Below are 16,211 nucleotides of genomic sequence, written 5' to 3'. Positions count from 1 at the left end.
TTTACTTGTTTGTTAATGTAAGTGTGATGTCTGAATGATTCTTAGACTTTTGAAAAAGAAATACTATAATGAGATTTCACCTCAGATAAATGGCTATGAAGGTTATTGAACAATATTTATCTATTTCCTATTGTCTCTGGGGCAGTGTACTAAGAGCTATAACAGAAAAGTCAACAGGCAGGTTACCATGGAAATATGAGGGCCCAGAAATAAAAGGGCCATCATGGAGACAGTCAAAAACTGACCAAAAAAAAAAAATCTTTGGCTTCTTCTGTAAGAACTCCTCACATCCATTCATTTTACCTCCTTTCCTTCACAGTCATGAAGCTGTTGATTGAGAGCTCATACTGGAAGGGCCTTTGAGCTCTTACAGTCTAAAGAATACTGCTGCTTAAATAGGACATGTTTAGGGCTAGATTTTTTCCCCCTCCCTCTTAATTCCTGGGCCAACATTGACTTTTTGAAATTACTCTTCCTTTGGCTGCCAGTGGTGCCTCCTGCAACTTGCCCCCTACCTACCACCGAGGCAGCCCAAAGAACAGGAAACCAACCGGAGGTAGCTCTGCCAAGCTGTCAACCCCAGCAGGCTGCTTCCTTCCTACCACAGGGGTGAGAAGACACAAGGCCAGCGGGAGCAAGCCCCCCAGAGGCAAACATAGCATGTGCTGTCCTTTGTCTTCCGAAGAAAAAAAAAACAAAAACTGTTACTTCTCCTTTCCCACCAAAGTAGCCAGTCCCAGCCAGCAGGGGAAGCAATGCTTTTGCTATGTGAGATCTGAACTGCTCATTCCTAATCATTCACTGCCAAACAGGAGCACAAGCACAGCACAACCTGAAGCATAGAATGCCATCTCTGCATTATGAAGTTTCTATAAATCCCATATCTATATATCTAATAAGTGTTTAACAGTTGTTTTTGCTCAGAAATACTGACTCCTTTCTTGGGCCTGTGAATTAACTAAAAGCTGAATAAAAGGTAGGAATCTTAGCATGCTCTGCTCTGTATCTGTGTCCTTTGCCCAGAGCATTTTCTCCTACAGTTACTTTGCAGCCATTTTGGAAGCCAGGAAGGAATGGACAGGAGACTTGGCAGAGTCATGGGCTCTTGTTGTAACCAAGTCCCACAAGACAATCCTGAGACCATCTCTGGCCACTTCTGAACACACCTGCAACTGGTAATGTATTTAACCTAGCACATGTTTCTCCCTCTGGCCCCAGTTCTATTTAAACCTATAACAGCTCATGTCTGCCTGCTGAAAATGGACTGAATTACTTACTTCCTCTTCCCACAGCTGCTCATGGCATGTAATAAACTTAAGTTCTCTGCCCTTGATTTGGCATAGAGGGGCAAGTGACGGCATGAAACTCCTGGAGTTGGGATCTAGGTAGGATCTAATACTCCAGTTTCAAGTAGACTAAGAGTCATTAACCTTAAAGCACCCCCAAACAATTATTAGTTATGAATTACATCTTAGTAATGTACTCCTATCAGAATCCCTTGCAATCTGATAGCTTTCATTATGGGACAGAGGCTGGTCAGTGTTAATAGGTAATTTCAGGATAGGCTCAGATGAAGTATCAGGCAGTCCTGGTTATATTTTCACAGGGAAGCCAGAGACAGAAATAGGGCTGGGAATCTTTAATTGTTTAGTGGAAAATGTTGCAACAGTGAAATTTCCATACTTTTCACAGTACAAATCCTAATAGATCAAGGTTGTTCTCACAGTAACTGGTAATTCCATGAACTTTCAAACCATTCAGGTGGTCACATGTCTTTACTGGCTGCATTAAACACTTTTGAAGCTGGGAAGTTCCTTTAATTCTGGTTAAATATTACAAAACACATACCTGCTTTGACGGGAAAAACAACAAACTGTGAGCAAAAGGGTAACATAAAACACTTGCACTCAAAGCCACCATACATTTGTTAGAGTCCTTCCTAGTGGTTTGAGTTTGAGTAAAAACTGTTTCTCTGAATTTCAGTATCATTCAAAATTGGCCTTATGATGTCACATAAGTATATTTTATATGGTAAAATATCATAAAGCTAATTCAGAACCAGTGTTGAATCAGACCCAGGCAGAATTGTGTGTGTGTGTGTGTGTGTGTGTGTGTGTGTGTGTGTGATATATCTCCCTCACTAACCTGTGATTCATGCAGAACACGTGACTGGTTATCTAAAACTTACTGTGATACTAGCTTAACAACTGAAAAGCAAAAGCCATCATGAACATAAGGAGACTCAAAAGAACCAGTGACAAAGCAATGTGTGACTGTTAGGTGTGGCTATTATTTACATAAAATATTATTTGCATAACAATATTATTTCTATAGAGAGTCCGAGACTCATACCTGTAATCCTAGCTACTTAGGAGATTGAGATCTGAGGACTGCAGTTTGAAGCCAAGCCTGGGCAGGAAAGTCTACGAGGGTCTTACCTCCAATTAACTACCAAAAGGCTGAAAATGGAGCTGTGGCTCAAGGGGTAGAGTGTTAGTCTTGAGGGAAAAAGTTAAGATAGCGTGCCCAGCCCAGCCCTGAGTTGCCCTAAATTGAAGCCCCACTACTAACACCAAAATAATATGTGTGTGTGTGTGTGTGTGTGTGTATCCTGTATTATACACACACACATACTATGGTAGCACAGTTCATGAAACTGAAGAAATCATAAGGGAAAAAGAAGCAGTCAAGGAAATTGGTAAAGCAGATGGGAGGGAAGGGCAGGGGATTTCAAATTCTTACTTCAATATTACAAATATGGATGATATTTATATTGATATGTCTTAGTACTTTTGAAACTAGGAAAATAAGTTTGTATAATAACTGTTATCTCCTTCAATGTTTACCTGGGAATTCCATGGACATATATTAAGTATCCACTGAAACTAAAGCCTCCTCAGGCTAGTTATTACATTATTCTCAACAACAATAATAAAGCCTCTCTTGTTTCTATACTGCATATAAGCTTCCAACGAAATTTATTAGCTTCTTTTAAGACTAGGATTCAATAGTGAAGCCATTAAAATATCATTTCAGTTGGGTATAGTGGCTCACATCTATATTCCTAATTATTTGGGAAGTAGAAATTGGGAGGATCACAGTTCAAAGCCAACCTGGGTAAACAGTTGGCAAGACTCCAACTCAACCAATTAAAATTCTGGGTGCAGAACTTTAATTTTTCCCATGTAGCTATCATCCTAGCTACATCAGAAGAATAAATAGAAAGATAACAGAGTAGGATAGCCTAGGCATAAATAAGACCTGGTTAAAAAATAAGGAAAGCAAAAAGGGCTAGAGGCATGGCTTGCGTGATGCAGCATCTTCCAGGCAAGCATAAGGCTTTGTGTTCAATCCTATTACTGGAAAATAAAAGAAAGGAAGGAAGGAGGGAGGGGGGGAGGGAGGGAAGGCGAGAAGGAAGGAAGGAAGGAAGGAAGGAAGGAAGGAAGGAAGGAAGGAAGGAAGGAAGGAAGGAAGGTGATTCAAATAGAGCCCTCTGTCCTCTATGGTGGGTAAAATCTTTGTCTAACAATGCATAGAATGGCCCTCAAAGCAGTTTCTGTACTCTGTGCTCTTGGCAGAATCGTAGGATCCCAGAAAAGCTGTTAACTAGAGACAGATGATTTCTTTCTTTCTTTTTTTTTTCTTATTTATTGTCAAAGTGATGTACAGAGAGGTTACAGTTTCCTACATTAGGCATTGGATACATTTCTTGTACTGTTTGTTACCGCCTCTCTCATTCCCCCCTCCCCCCTCCTCCTTTCCCTCTCCCCCCATCAGTTGTTCAGCTGGTTTACACCAAAGAGACAGATGATTTCTTATTTCCTATTTCTTGCTATTCATTAAGTCACTGAATCCCAATCTGTGGTGAAAGGAACACTGACAACCCACCCACTGTTAATGAGCTATGTCACTTCGAACCATCACCTAATGTTTTTTTAAAGTCATTATCCTTCCTTATCGGCATAGTATCCTTACCACACCTCAGGCTCAGACATGTTGAAGATACCTAATGAAATAATGTATGTAGATTCTTTGTAAACTAAGGCATTTCATAAAGGTCAGTATCACTTGCTTACAACCTTTAGAATGCTACCTTAACAAGGCACTTACCCCCACAGTCACCACAAATCTAGGAGTAAAAGATAAAAATCACTTTCAAGTGGTTGAAAGTATATATCTCTCTATTCTCCCAGCACTCTGGAGGCTAAGGCATAGAGATTATAAATTCAATGTCAACCTGAACAATGTAGCAAGTTCCGGGCCAGCTTGGGATATAAAGCATGACCCTATTTCCAAAAGAAGAAGGAGGAGTGAGAGGAGAAAGAGGAGAATGAGGAAAAAAGAAGAAGAAAATATCTCCACAACACAAGCCCCACATTCTGCTGTAATTTAGTCCCAGTGTTCTTTAATATCTATTTACTTTTCCTTCCTGGGATGGAGATTCCCACCCCACCCGATCTCACCCCACCCCCGCCCCCATGTCAGCCCAGATGCAACAATCATTCAATCAGCACAACCAGCAGAGCAAATAAATTTCACTTTATGAGTCCACTGCCTGAAGCTCCACAGTATGAGAAACAATATTGTAAATGCCTCTCTCCCTAGTCACTGTAAAACAAACATCAAAATATTCAGCTTGCAATTAAGGTTTGTATTATTATTATTATTATTATTTTACCAAAGCAGACAGAGACCTAAAACTCATCAGTGTTGTGTCTATAAGTGCAGATTGAACAGAAAAGGACATCCCATTATATATTTAATGATACACAAAGTATTTCTATCAGCCTTTATAGCAACATGCTACAGATCTGAAAAGAGAAAGAAGAGGGAGAATGTGTTATCAGTGCAGGTACTGATAACAAAGAGAGAATTTATCACAGAAAATAGACTTCTTTTGGTCAGGTTTGCTAAGGGATTATCAATTTTGTTAATTTTTTCAAAGAATCAACTTTTTGTCTTGTTGGTTCTTTGTATAGTTTTTTGGACCCTAATTCATTTACTTCTGATCTAATTTTTATTACTTTTATGTCTACTGGTTTGGGGTTTGGCTTGTTCTTATTTTTCTAGAAGCTTGAGGTAGAGCTCCATGCTATTAATTTAATTTTTTCTCTAATTTGTTGATGTAGGCACTTGTAGCTATAAACTTTCTTCTTAGCTGTGTCCCAAAGGTTCTGATACATTGTATATCTGATTATATTGCATTCCAGAAACTTCAGCATTTCTTTTCTTATTTCTTCAATGACCCACTGGTCATTTAGTAATGTGTTTAGTTTCTGTGAGTTTGAATATTTTCTGAGATGGCTTTCACTGTTGAGAACTAATTTTATTCTGTGTGGTCTGACAGGATATAGGGAATAATTTTGATATTCTTGAATTCACTGTGATTTGCTCTGTGACCTAAGATATGGTATATTTTGGAAGATGTTCCATGGGCTGCTGAGAACATATATTGTGATGCTCCTGGGTAGAATATTCTATCAATGCCTGTTAGGTCTAGCTGATCCATACAGCTATTTAACTTTTAATTTTCCTTGGTGATATTTTGCTTGGATGATCTATCCAATGGTGTATTGAAGTCACCAACAATCAATGTGCACTTTGAGGTAAATTAGTATTTGCTTGATGAAGTTTGGGAGCTCCAGCATTTCAAGCACTAATGTTTAGACTTGTTATGTCTTCCTGATAGAGAGTTTCTTTTAATAAAAGGAAATGTCCTTCTTTGTCTCTTCTGACTAATTTTAAATTGGAATCTGTTTTATCCGATATTAATATTGCTGACTTGTTAGTAAAGGACTTTTGCTTGAAAGACTTCGTTTCAGTCTTTCACCTTGAGTAAATACTTGTTTTTGTCAGTTAGATGTGTCTCTCATAGGCAGCAAGATGGTTGGCTCTTGCTTTTTTTTTTTTTTTTTTTTTTGGCCAGTCCTGGGGCTTGGACTCAGGGCCTGAGCACTGTCCCTGGCTTCTTTCTGCTCAAGGCTAGCTCTCTGCCACTTGAGCCACAGGACACTTCTGGCCATTTTTTGTATATGTGGTTCTGGGGAAGTGAACCCAGGGCCTCATGTAAGAGGCAAGCACTCTTGCCACTAGGCCATATCCCCAGCCCCGGATCTTGCATTTTCATCCAGAAAGTCACTCTATGTCTTTTGTTTTTGTTTTTGTTTTGGCCAGTCCTGGGGCTTGGACTTAGTGTCTGAGCACTGTCCCTGGCTCCTTTTTGCTCAAGGCTAGCACTCTGCCACTTGAGCCACAGCGCCACTTCTGGCCATTTTCTGTATATGTGGTGCTGGGGAATTGAACCCAGGGCCTCATGTATAGGAGGCAAGCACTCTTGCCACTAGGCCATATCCCCAGCCCACTCCATGTCTTTTGATTGGAGAACTGAGCCCATTAATATTGTGTTAGAACTGAGAAGTATGTTAAAGACCCATTCATGTCATCTCCCATTTGAGGCTTGTTTCCTTCTATTCTTCCTGTGTTTATCTGCCCATCTGGAAAGGTCTGTTTTCTCTGCCTCTTAGGTTTGCAGAAGACATTTTCTTGCCTGTGTTTTCTGTGTGATCTATTACCTCTAACAGTGTTTTAAATTGTAGCTCTGTTACTCACTGGCTAGATAGCCCTAGATAAATCATATTCTCTCAAGGGTCTATTTCCCATCAGAAAATCTATGGGGATTCATCCCCATCCACTTCAGGGACTGCTGTACTCTAAAACAGTACAAAGAAGTAGGACAGCATTCTACACACAATCAATAGCTCTTCAAGACCCATCTGAAGAAGCAAAGTTTCTCTAATATAAGAAAGCAAAACTGGCATATACACCACTAAAAAAGGTGAGGAGAGTCTGTGCCCTCTCCAAGAATTCTGAAGAGGTCTGGTATGGAAATGGGGCTGCCTTGTCAGGCTGCTCATTAAGCTCTGCAACCATTCTAAGGGAAACTTCCTTTTCCTTCAACTCTTCATTTCCTGCTTCTCTTGAGCCTTAACCCTATAATTGGGAAGTGCCTCTTCCTGTAAGTTCAGAGCAGGTGCTGTTGTATTCATAGTAACAAGAAAAACAGGGGTTTTCTTATAGATTTTTCTGCTTTTAGTACATAAGGAACCAGGGCCCCTGAGGAGATGTTACCCATTACCAAGAACAAATTAAATCTCTACAAAGTGAGAGTGAAACAAGAGAAAACTATTTTCAACTCACTTTTTCCTTCTTTCTTTTATTCTCAATAACTGGAAAATAAGATAATTATAAAAAAAAATGGAGTACAGCTCAGGTGGAAACCATGTTCTAAGAAAAGCAACAAAGCCTGAGAAATGAGGGAAGGGGAAAGAAAAAAAGAAAAATGCCTCAGTCTATATTTCCCTATTTTAGGGACTAAAATTAGTTCACATAGTTATCTTGCTTTATTGTAGCAGATTTGTCCTCCAACAACTGTAAATAATGAAAACTCTTAGAAACTGACATGTGTATCTGTCACTAACATGGAAGTGCTGTAGATTCATCGTTTCTGTCTTCATTTGAAGTAGCTCCCAACACTGCTTTTCTCTACTGTAGTATTTAAAGTGAATCTTAATAAATCAAGGTTCCTTTTATAGTGAAATTACTCACCACTCCTGCCTTCCAGCTTCTCAACATTTTCCACCCCCAGTGGCAGTTGTGCTCAGTGGGAAGAGGGAATCTGGGAAAAATTACTTTGTCATTCTGTGCCTCCACGTCTCTTGTGCATGAGGGAATAATAGTACCTATCTGTAGATTAGTGCCTTCTGTTACATCCTCCCACACTGAGCCATAACTCCCTTTCATCTTACTCTTCACTTTGTAATGAGTAGACAAGAATCTGTATTTCCCACGACCTATTATAATCCGGAGAGAAGGGACAATGTCTGTCTCCTTCATCACTATCTTTCACCCTTACTGCAATGCCTGACATATAGTATAAAGTAGTTAAGATAGGTTATTATTGATATTATTACCTAATTCAAAGGGGACAAAGATAGTCAATTCCCATTATGTATGGTGGTTCTCTTCTCTTCTAATAAACAATGATCCATTGCTCCCAAGGTTATACAAGGTTAAGGTTCCTATAAAATTCTGGTCACAATATTTTTTTTTGTCAATTGATCAATAGGTAACTTTGTTTTATGTGTGTTTCTGTTTTAAAGACACCTTATTTGAGATCAGCTGCAAGTCTCAATTCTCAAATTTCAGCCACCTAAATAGTGATGATTATAGGCTTGAGTCACAGGCACCTGGCTCTGGTTATTTTGAGATGAGATGATCCTGTAACTTTGTCTGGGATGACATCAAACCGTGATCCTTCTCTCAGCCTCCCAAGAAGTTAGGAATATAGGCTGGTGTTTGGAATGCTTTATCCTGCATATTATTCATACAAAGCTGTGAAAACAAAAAATGTGAAGGAGTATGTTCGCTGGATGATGTACTGGATTGTTTTTTGCCATCTACACTGTGATTGAAACAGTAGCTGATCAAATAGTCGCTTGGTTTCCCTTATACTATGAGTTGAAGATTGCCTTTGTCATATGGCTACTTTCTCCCTACACCAAAGGAGCAAGTTTAATATATAGAAAATTCCTTCATCCACTTCTTTCTTCAAAGGAAAGGGAAATTGATGATTACATTGTGCAGGCAAAGGAGCGAGGCTATGAGACCATGGTGAACTTTGGACGGCAAGGTTTAAACCTGGCAGCTACTGCTGCCGTCACTGCCGCTGTGAAGAGCCAAGGAGCAATAACAGAGCGTTTGCGCAGTTTCAGTATGCATGACTTGACAGCTATCCAAGGTGATGAGCCTGTGGGACAAAGACCATATCAGCCTTTACCAGAAGCTAAAAGGAAAAGCAAAGCAGCCCCCAGCGAATCAGCAGCTTATGGAATTCCACTGAAAGATCGAGGTGAAAAAACTGATGAAGAAGGTCCATATTCGGATGATGAGATGTTAACACACAAAGGGCTGAGAAGATCCCAAAGCATGAAATCAGTGAAAACTGTCAAAGGCTGCAAGGAGGTGCGGTATGGTTCCCTAAAGTACAAAGTGAAGAAGAGACCACAAGTGTATTTTTAGTCTACACTTCAAATATCCCAAGATAAATAACGCTAATAAGTCAGTTTGGGCTGGGAGGTGGAGCTCATTTTCTATCATGATAAACTTAGGTTTTGCGCATTAATTGTTTGGATTGTGGCGGTGATAGTATTTACTTTGGTAAACTTATATAGGTTTTGCTTAACAATTTCAGAATACTGACTACTAAAGGTCGTTATGCAAGGTTTATTAATGTATGTATCAGATTATGGAAAATCATGTTAGCTGTTTTCAAATGCAATATTGAGTGCCTGGAACACAAGATGACACAAAAACCCAGAGTATACTTGAAGAGTCTTTTTATCATTGTTGTGTTACATTGTGTTCACCTCCATCTGTGTTATTTCTATCACATGAAGATTGTAATGAAATAGGCTTCTGGTAGGGCTGTGATAGATAAAGGACATAATGTAAAATTATAAAGAACCTTCTATATATATTCTTTAAATTTTTATCTTTTAATACCTAACATTAACTGAAAGTTCTTAAAACAAATATTTGAAAACCAGGTATCTATATAGCACTTTCCTGACTAGTTTTGCACACTTGAGAATTGTTTACTTATCTGACAACTGTACATTGAGTTAAATTTTATTGACAGTTTATCATTGTCATACTCTGACATGTCAAATTGATGCCTTGAAATATATCATCTCTTTTAAAAAAAAATAAAGACACCTTATTTGGTATGCACTTTTGATTCATGAACAGTAAATTTATGGCCGCTTTGTACTTCTCAAATAATACCCCTCACATTATAATTTACACCTGAACTCAAAGTTTCTACATAAAATGTTTCTTCTCTGTTACTAATCTTACCCAGCATGTACATATTAAGTGCTTACACTTCCATCGTGGTCCACTCAAATCTCATATCTTCTAAGGAATTTACTCAAATTCACAGAGAAAGAAAACAACATGTAGTTTATAACCATATTTTATGGTAAACATATTGCAGCATTGACCTTTTCATGTAAATGGTCAATTTTTGCTTTTAAAAAGTGAATTTAATTGATTTTTCTCTTAGGGAAAAAGTAAGCAATGTAAAGCACAGATCTTCAAAACTGACCTAGTACTGAGTCATTTTATCTCGTCTCAGTATACTTAAGGTTTAAGAAGCCTAATTTCCTAACATTTCCCTACCTCTACCCATGACTCTCTCCACCCACAAGAGGCGACAACTGCTGACATTGTGTGGTGATCAAGGCCTTTTCTCTGTAAAGCATGAAATCAAATATTCAGTTGCTTCCTCATTGGAAATTCCAGCGGAACCCAATGAGTTCAATTACACCTATCTTTTCACTTTGGAGGGAGTAAGCTCAGGATTCAATACTGAGTATTCAAAACCACCTTTCTCAAGTTTCCACATGATGAAAGTGGGCTCTGGATGGTGAGCTCAGCCTTTGAGCAGTGGCCCTGACCTCCCAGGTGTGCTTGCTGTGCATCAGAAAAGGACTTTTCCCAGGAAAACTTGAGCTGGAGCCCCCTCAGAGAGCTATTAAGTCATGAGAGAGCAGCAACAAAATGTCCCTTGTCTAATCCACACTTTTGGATTGAACTCTTCATGGTATTTGATGTATGTGCATTCTTGATGAAAGTTTCCCTACCTTACAAGGTGGAGTGAGTAGGGAAAATGGTGAAAGAAAGTAGGAGCAAGACTAACATGTGTCTTCAAGTTGGTTGCTTACACCAGGCACAGATGCCTCTGAGTTAACAAAAGCTTATCTCCAAAACATTCTCTTATTGCATATTGATGAGAGAAGGATAGAAAACACCTCTATGGAGCATGAATAGACCTGAGCTAGACTTCTTCAGCCCATTTGCCTGGAGCCTCTACTTCCAATGGAATGCTCAGTCATCAGTGCTCACAAATAGAGAAGTCAATGTTCATTTTAAGTGATTGAATTCCAAAGAACTACATTCCCCAAAGCTATTGAAATTCAAGGCCTAAAGGGCCTTTCATCACAAAGTAGTCTAATTTTAAAACTAAATCTTCACAAATGCAGAAACTGAGTTTCATAAAAGACAAGTTGTGAGTTATCTAAAGGCACAAAATCAAAGTTATTAGAGCTCAGACATACCAATCCACACCTGCATTTCCCCGCACCACCATTCAGCTAGGATCATGTGCTGGATTGTCTGTTGTTGGCTCAGCACTCTTTTCTGGTGCCTTGCCCCCATTTCTGTACTGTTTTCCCTGAGTCTGTAGACCAGGAAATGTACATTTCCCAGAACTCCAAGAAGCAAGGCTCTAGGCTAGAATACAAGGGAAGGTAAGTACTAGATCTGGAAAGCAAAAACTATTAAGGTCCCAGATGATGAGAAGTTGTATGACTTATGTGTATTTCAGCAGAGAGGCGAATGCAACACTGTCCTGCAGCTTCTAGCTATTCATGAATTACACCATTTAGCATAGCAGCAGCTAGGAATATCAGTAATAATTTCCTGTCGTTTCTTAAATTTCCTGATTTCTAGAAAGTCAATGATAATTTTTTTTCTAATCTTTCTTTCAGCCCAGACCATCTTATATTAATTCTCTGCTTGAAATAACCAGAGGATTTCTGATCTTTTATAATATCCTCACTGATGTCACATCTCTCTCAGAACTCTCTCTGAATTAATTACCAACAACACTGTGGCTTTCAAAGGCTATGAACAGAGTGCAAAACAGGCCCTAGGTGATGATGAATCAGTGCCAACAGCTCCTCCAGAAAAGATTGCCTGCTCTTCAAAAAAGGAGCCAGGGCTTCAATGACAAGATCCAAATCATACTACTGAAAATCATGTCTCTATCATAACTCTATCAGTGACTTGTCTTTTAAAGTCATAGCTCATCATTGATGCAGACTTAGTAACATATGAGTGCAAACATGCAGGTAAAGAGCAGGGAAGTGTTCAGTGTGTCATGGATCCCTTTGACTTCACAGGACTCTCATTACCTCAGAATAATATTTTTAAATGTATAAGAAATATAATTTACTACAGAGGGAAGTAATTATATTTAAATTTACTAAAATATTAATATCAAAATTTTGATATGAGTATGTATGCATCATGCATTACATATGTATTACTTTTTATCAATTAACTAAACACAACATTGGTTCATGTCTACAACTATCATAATTTTAAGGTGAGGATGAGCAGGCATGAAATTTTAGTGCCACTCTTGAACAACTTAATAAGATAGGGTTTCTAGTAGTGACAAAGTCACTACCAGTTACTTATAAGGAAAAGGAATGCTCTTTCAATTAGAGGTTAGCAAAACTAATGTATATTTTTTCCATCCAAGTTTGTGGATCTAGTGTTAAGAACTCCTTATATAGATGTAGAAGACATCTTTTCTTACATTCCAATGTACTTGAAAAAATCCGGACACTGGACTAGGTTCTAAATCACAGACATCAAAGCAAGGATATGTTGCAATTCACAAAATGTAATGTGTGCATGCACCATATTTGTGGGTGGAGAGGAAACAATATTTGGACAGAGTACATGTGCTTTCTACAATGTCTTGAAAGTAGGAAAGGTCAAAATATTGAACCAAAAGCTGTTTCTCAGTGCCAGTACTGAGGTAAGTTAGACATGAGAGACACAGACCTCTTCATTGAAAGGTGAGAGAAGAGTCTAAAGAGTCCTAAGGAACATAAGGAAGAAGTAAAGAAATGAGCTCCCATCCCTGTTTTCTAGAATGTGCATTGCTCTGTTCTTCCAAACAGTTGGAGGAAAATACCATAAAATTGCTTCTTATTCACCTTCTTTGAAAAGGATTTTTCACATTTGGTGTAAACATTAATCCTGATCTCTCCTCAACCATCGAAAAGTATGGACATGATGTGAACTTTCAGAAGTAAAGAGAGAAAATTCAACCTCATATGGTCTAAATAATATGCTAGAAATCTCAGTTACTTTGAACAACAGAAAATCGTTTGAATATTTAAGCAAGCATTTGTTCTTGGGAAACAAAATGTTCCGCTCTAGTGGTTGCCACAGCAACTGCCTGAGCTAAAAATACAGAATATGCCATAAGAAGAAAAAGTAGGAAAGAGAAAGTGGGAAATCTCCCAAAGGAAGATCACTGGCAAAGATCAGCCTGCAAAGATAAAGGAGGAAATGTATCTTGTGCAAAGCCTTTTCCCGTGTGTCAATGTGTCCAGTAGAAACCTACATCTTTGCCACATCCAAAGCATGTATTTGCTTCACTCTTTCTTCTCTTACAACTCTCCTCCATTCACCCAAACAATCACATCCACTGTGAGCAACCTGCCCTTTTCAAGATCATCCTGGTCAACAGTGTAGATACAGCTTGTAGTGGTGGCATTCTTGCCATACCATCACCAAAGATAAGCTTCTATCTCTAGTATGGCCTGGCTTTTAGAGTGTCTCCAATCAAAAGGAAGAGCCAATACTTTCCTTCCTGCTTCAGTCTTTCCAGTCTCACATATATACTCTAGAGTTCTTACACTTTTGTTAATGCTGTCCCTTCAGCTGGAAACATGGGCCTTCCATTTTCAATCCCTTCAATTCCTCATCTACATCTGTCTTGCATGAAGGAGCACCTGCTCTTGCAGCCTCCTGCAGCTGCTCTTGCTTTCCAGCCTCTCCTTTCTCTGAAAAGCTCTATTTACACAGAGAGGTGGCACCATAGATTTTTGTATATGTATTTACTTAAGCTAGATTACAGGTTCCTGGGAACAAAGTCTTCGCAATAAGCTTCTACTCTGTTTCCATGATAAACAGCACAGTGCTCAAAAATCATTTGTTGGCCAAATCTTCCCCACCACCATGGGAAGGGGAAAAGCAAAGCAAAATTATGGGGCAGTATTGGCCCATAAGACAGCAGGGTGGGGCACTGCAGTGTATCTATAGCAGTAGTATTTTTTAATAACTACAATTCCAGGGATAAGTCAATGTGACTTCATCTATAGAAGAACTCCACGCCAATCACAAAATCCCTCCAACCCATACAAAACTCATTGCTGGTCCCAGTGCTTTTGTCTAAGGTGTAGCAAAATAGAGCCAGTATAGCAACAGTATAACTAAACACACTGGGAGGTTTTAAGACATAAGTTTACACGGCAGCAGAAAGACCAATGATTTGGAGCAGAAGAATAAGGCTCAGTTCCCAGCCCCACCTTGTCTTCCTATGGACAATAGCAATGGACATTGGACAGATGCCTGCATATATTTTTCTCCACCAGGAAAAAGGGTTTTAACACTATCTTCTTCGTACAGCTGCTCTGAAGATAAACTCAAAGGAGAGAACTGTCGTGCTTTGAAAAATGTTGTATAAATTGGAGATATCACCATGAGCTAACTCCTTTCAACAAATAAAACCTAAAATGCATCTTCCTAGTCATCTAAACCTATTTTCATTCCTCCTTCCTTTAAGATCAGTCTAAATTTCTAAATGTTGCACATTATTGTTAAATTAACATGGCTCTTTTGCATGACTGATTTTGTCACAGATATTGTTCCAAGCAAAAGTGTGTGCTTTCTTTGCAACTTAACATTTACCCCTACACTCTGAAGTGGAAGTGTGGCTCAAATGGTAGAGTGTTGGGACCCCTTTCACCGTCAAGTGTATCCCTCCCCGTCCTGCCGGGCGGAAAGCTGGAGTGCGGCCCAATGTGCAAACCTCCTCTCCTCGCACACTTAAAGAATGACACGGGAGTTGCGGGCTGTCTTGGGGTAAGCTTCTGGAACTTCTGTTTAATAAACGGAAGGGCAAATACATTTATAGCAGTAATGACTGTGGGAAGGGGAGGGACCTGGAGTTGCTAGCTCAGATTAGCGACAGGCTGATCTAATTAGCCTGTCGCTAATCTGAGCTGTCCATCACAGTGATGTCATGGAGCTTCCCCCAGAGGCGGAGATCACAGCCCACAGAACCTCCCCCTTGGGCTTGGCTAGGTGCCATTATGATATCCACACGTGGCCGAGGCAGAAGGCGGGTCTGGTTTGCTACCTCTTCCGCTCTGGACCCAGAAGGGGGTAGGAGTGGCTAACAGCCAAACAGCCCCAGGGCAGGAGAAGAGGCAGGCCTCTTGGGACTACCCCTTAAAGGTATAGCCAGAGCCCAACAGTAGAGCACCAGCCTTGAATAGCAAACATTTGTTCTGCCATTAGCCATCATCATGTTTTGTATGTGCATCGTGGTTCCAGGTATATAAAGCCTTCTCATATTCACACCAGTGAGGTAGCAGCTCCCATTCCCTACCTTCTGGATTGAGAAGAGTAATGTTGGAACTGAATGGAACTGAACATGAAGAAAGTACACTATAAAGACCAAAGACTAGCACCCACCCACCCACCTCTGTCTCTTTCCCCTCTTTGGCACAGGAAGCCAAGGAATGTGTTCCCAGACTGCAGGATGGAGCTGTCTCCAAAAGGCTGCTCAAGAACTAAGTGTCAGCCTCCCTATCAGGTTATTTAGATGCATTTCGTGCATACCTTGTCCATGGTTCTGCAGCGATGAGAGCATCCACTCTGCGATGAGGAGGCCTCTGAGACATGCTGGGAGGAAGGAAATGCTGCCCATTGCGATTCAGCAGTCTTTGGGGACTGCTTGGCACTCTCTCTGCAAATCAGGCTCTACTGAAATATTCTTTAACTCCTGCAGGCCACAGTGGACTTGTGTGGAAAGTTTTTCTTCCTTGTATTCTCTTAGCACATTTGGCTCTTTCTTGTACCTATAGAATGTGCAAAATTATATTCAATCAGCAAACTGAAAGAATTCACTTTAACCATCCTACACAAATGGCCTAAAATATCCAACAATCTAATTCATACCTAGATCTCGAAGAGAATTTGAATTACATTTCCTTATTTTAAGCTATCTAAATCTGTCCAATCTCATAATGCCTCAGGAATATTGGTTCTCTCAGAAATAAGCCAGCTAAATCTAGACATGGCAAAAATTTTATTTTCCCATTTATTCTTTTAATTATTTGATAAGCATTTACTAAGGGTTATCATGTTCCAGAAATATCCTTCTATGGATGATAACATATTATTAGTGTTCAAGTCTAGAAAATGGTCAGTTGGTGCGAGCTGCTATCAGATATTTGCAACTGGGGTGGGTCAGTGTGTACTTTTGTGAGTGGGCCTTT

At 39.6% G+C, this 16,211-nt stretch overlaps 1 protein-coding gene across 1 annotated transcript; it reads left to right on the top strand.

Annotated features, from left to right (window-relative positions):
- Positions 1-990: 990 nt before the first annotated feature.
- Positions 991-9,166, top strand: LOC125360143 (receptor expression-enhancing protein 3-like). The gene is given in 4 exon segments (XM_048358182.1): positions 991-1,175; positions 1,293-1,385; positions 8,351-8,450; positions 8,452-9,166. Coding segments are annotated over 4 exon segments (1,008 nt in total). The 3' UTR covers positions 9,082-9,166.
- Positions 9,167-16,211: the final 7,045 nt, after the last annotated feature.

Source organism: Perognathus longimembris, chromosome 11, assembly GCF_023159225.1.
Source record: "Perognathus longimembris pacificus isolate PPM17 chromosome 11, ASM2315922v1, whole genome shotgun sequence".
NCBI lineage: Eukaryota > Metazoa > Chordata > Mammalia > Rodentia > Heteromyidae > Perognathus > Perognathus longimembris.
The sequence above is the reverse complement of the archived record's forward strand: the minus strand, read 5'-3'. Positions and strand labels throughout refer to the sequence as shown.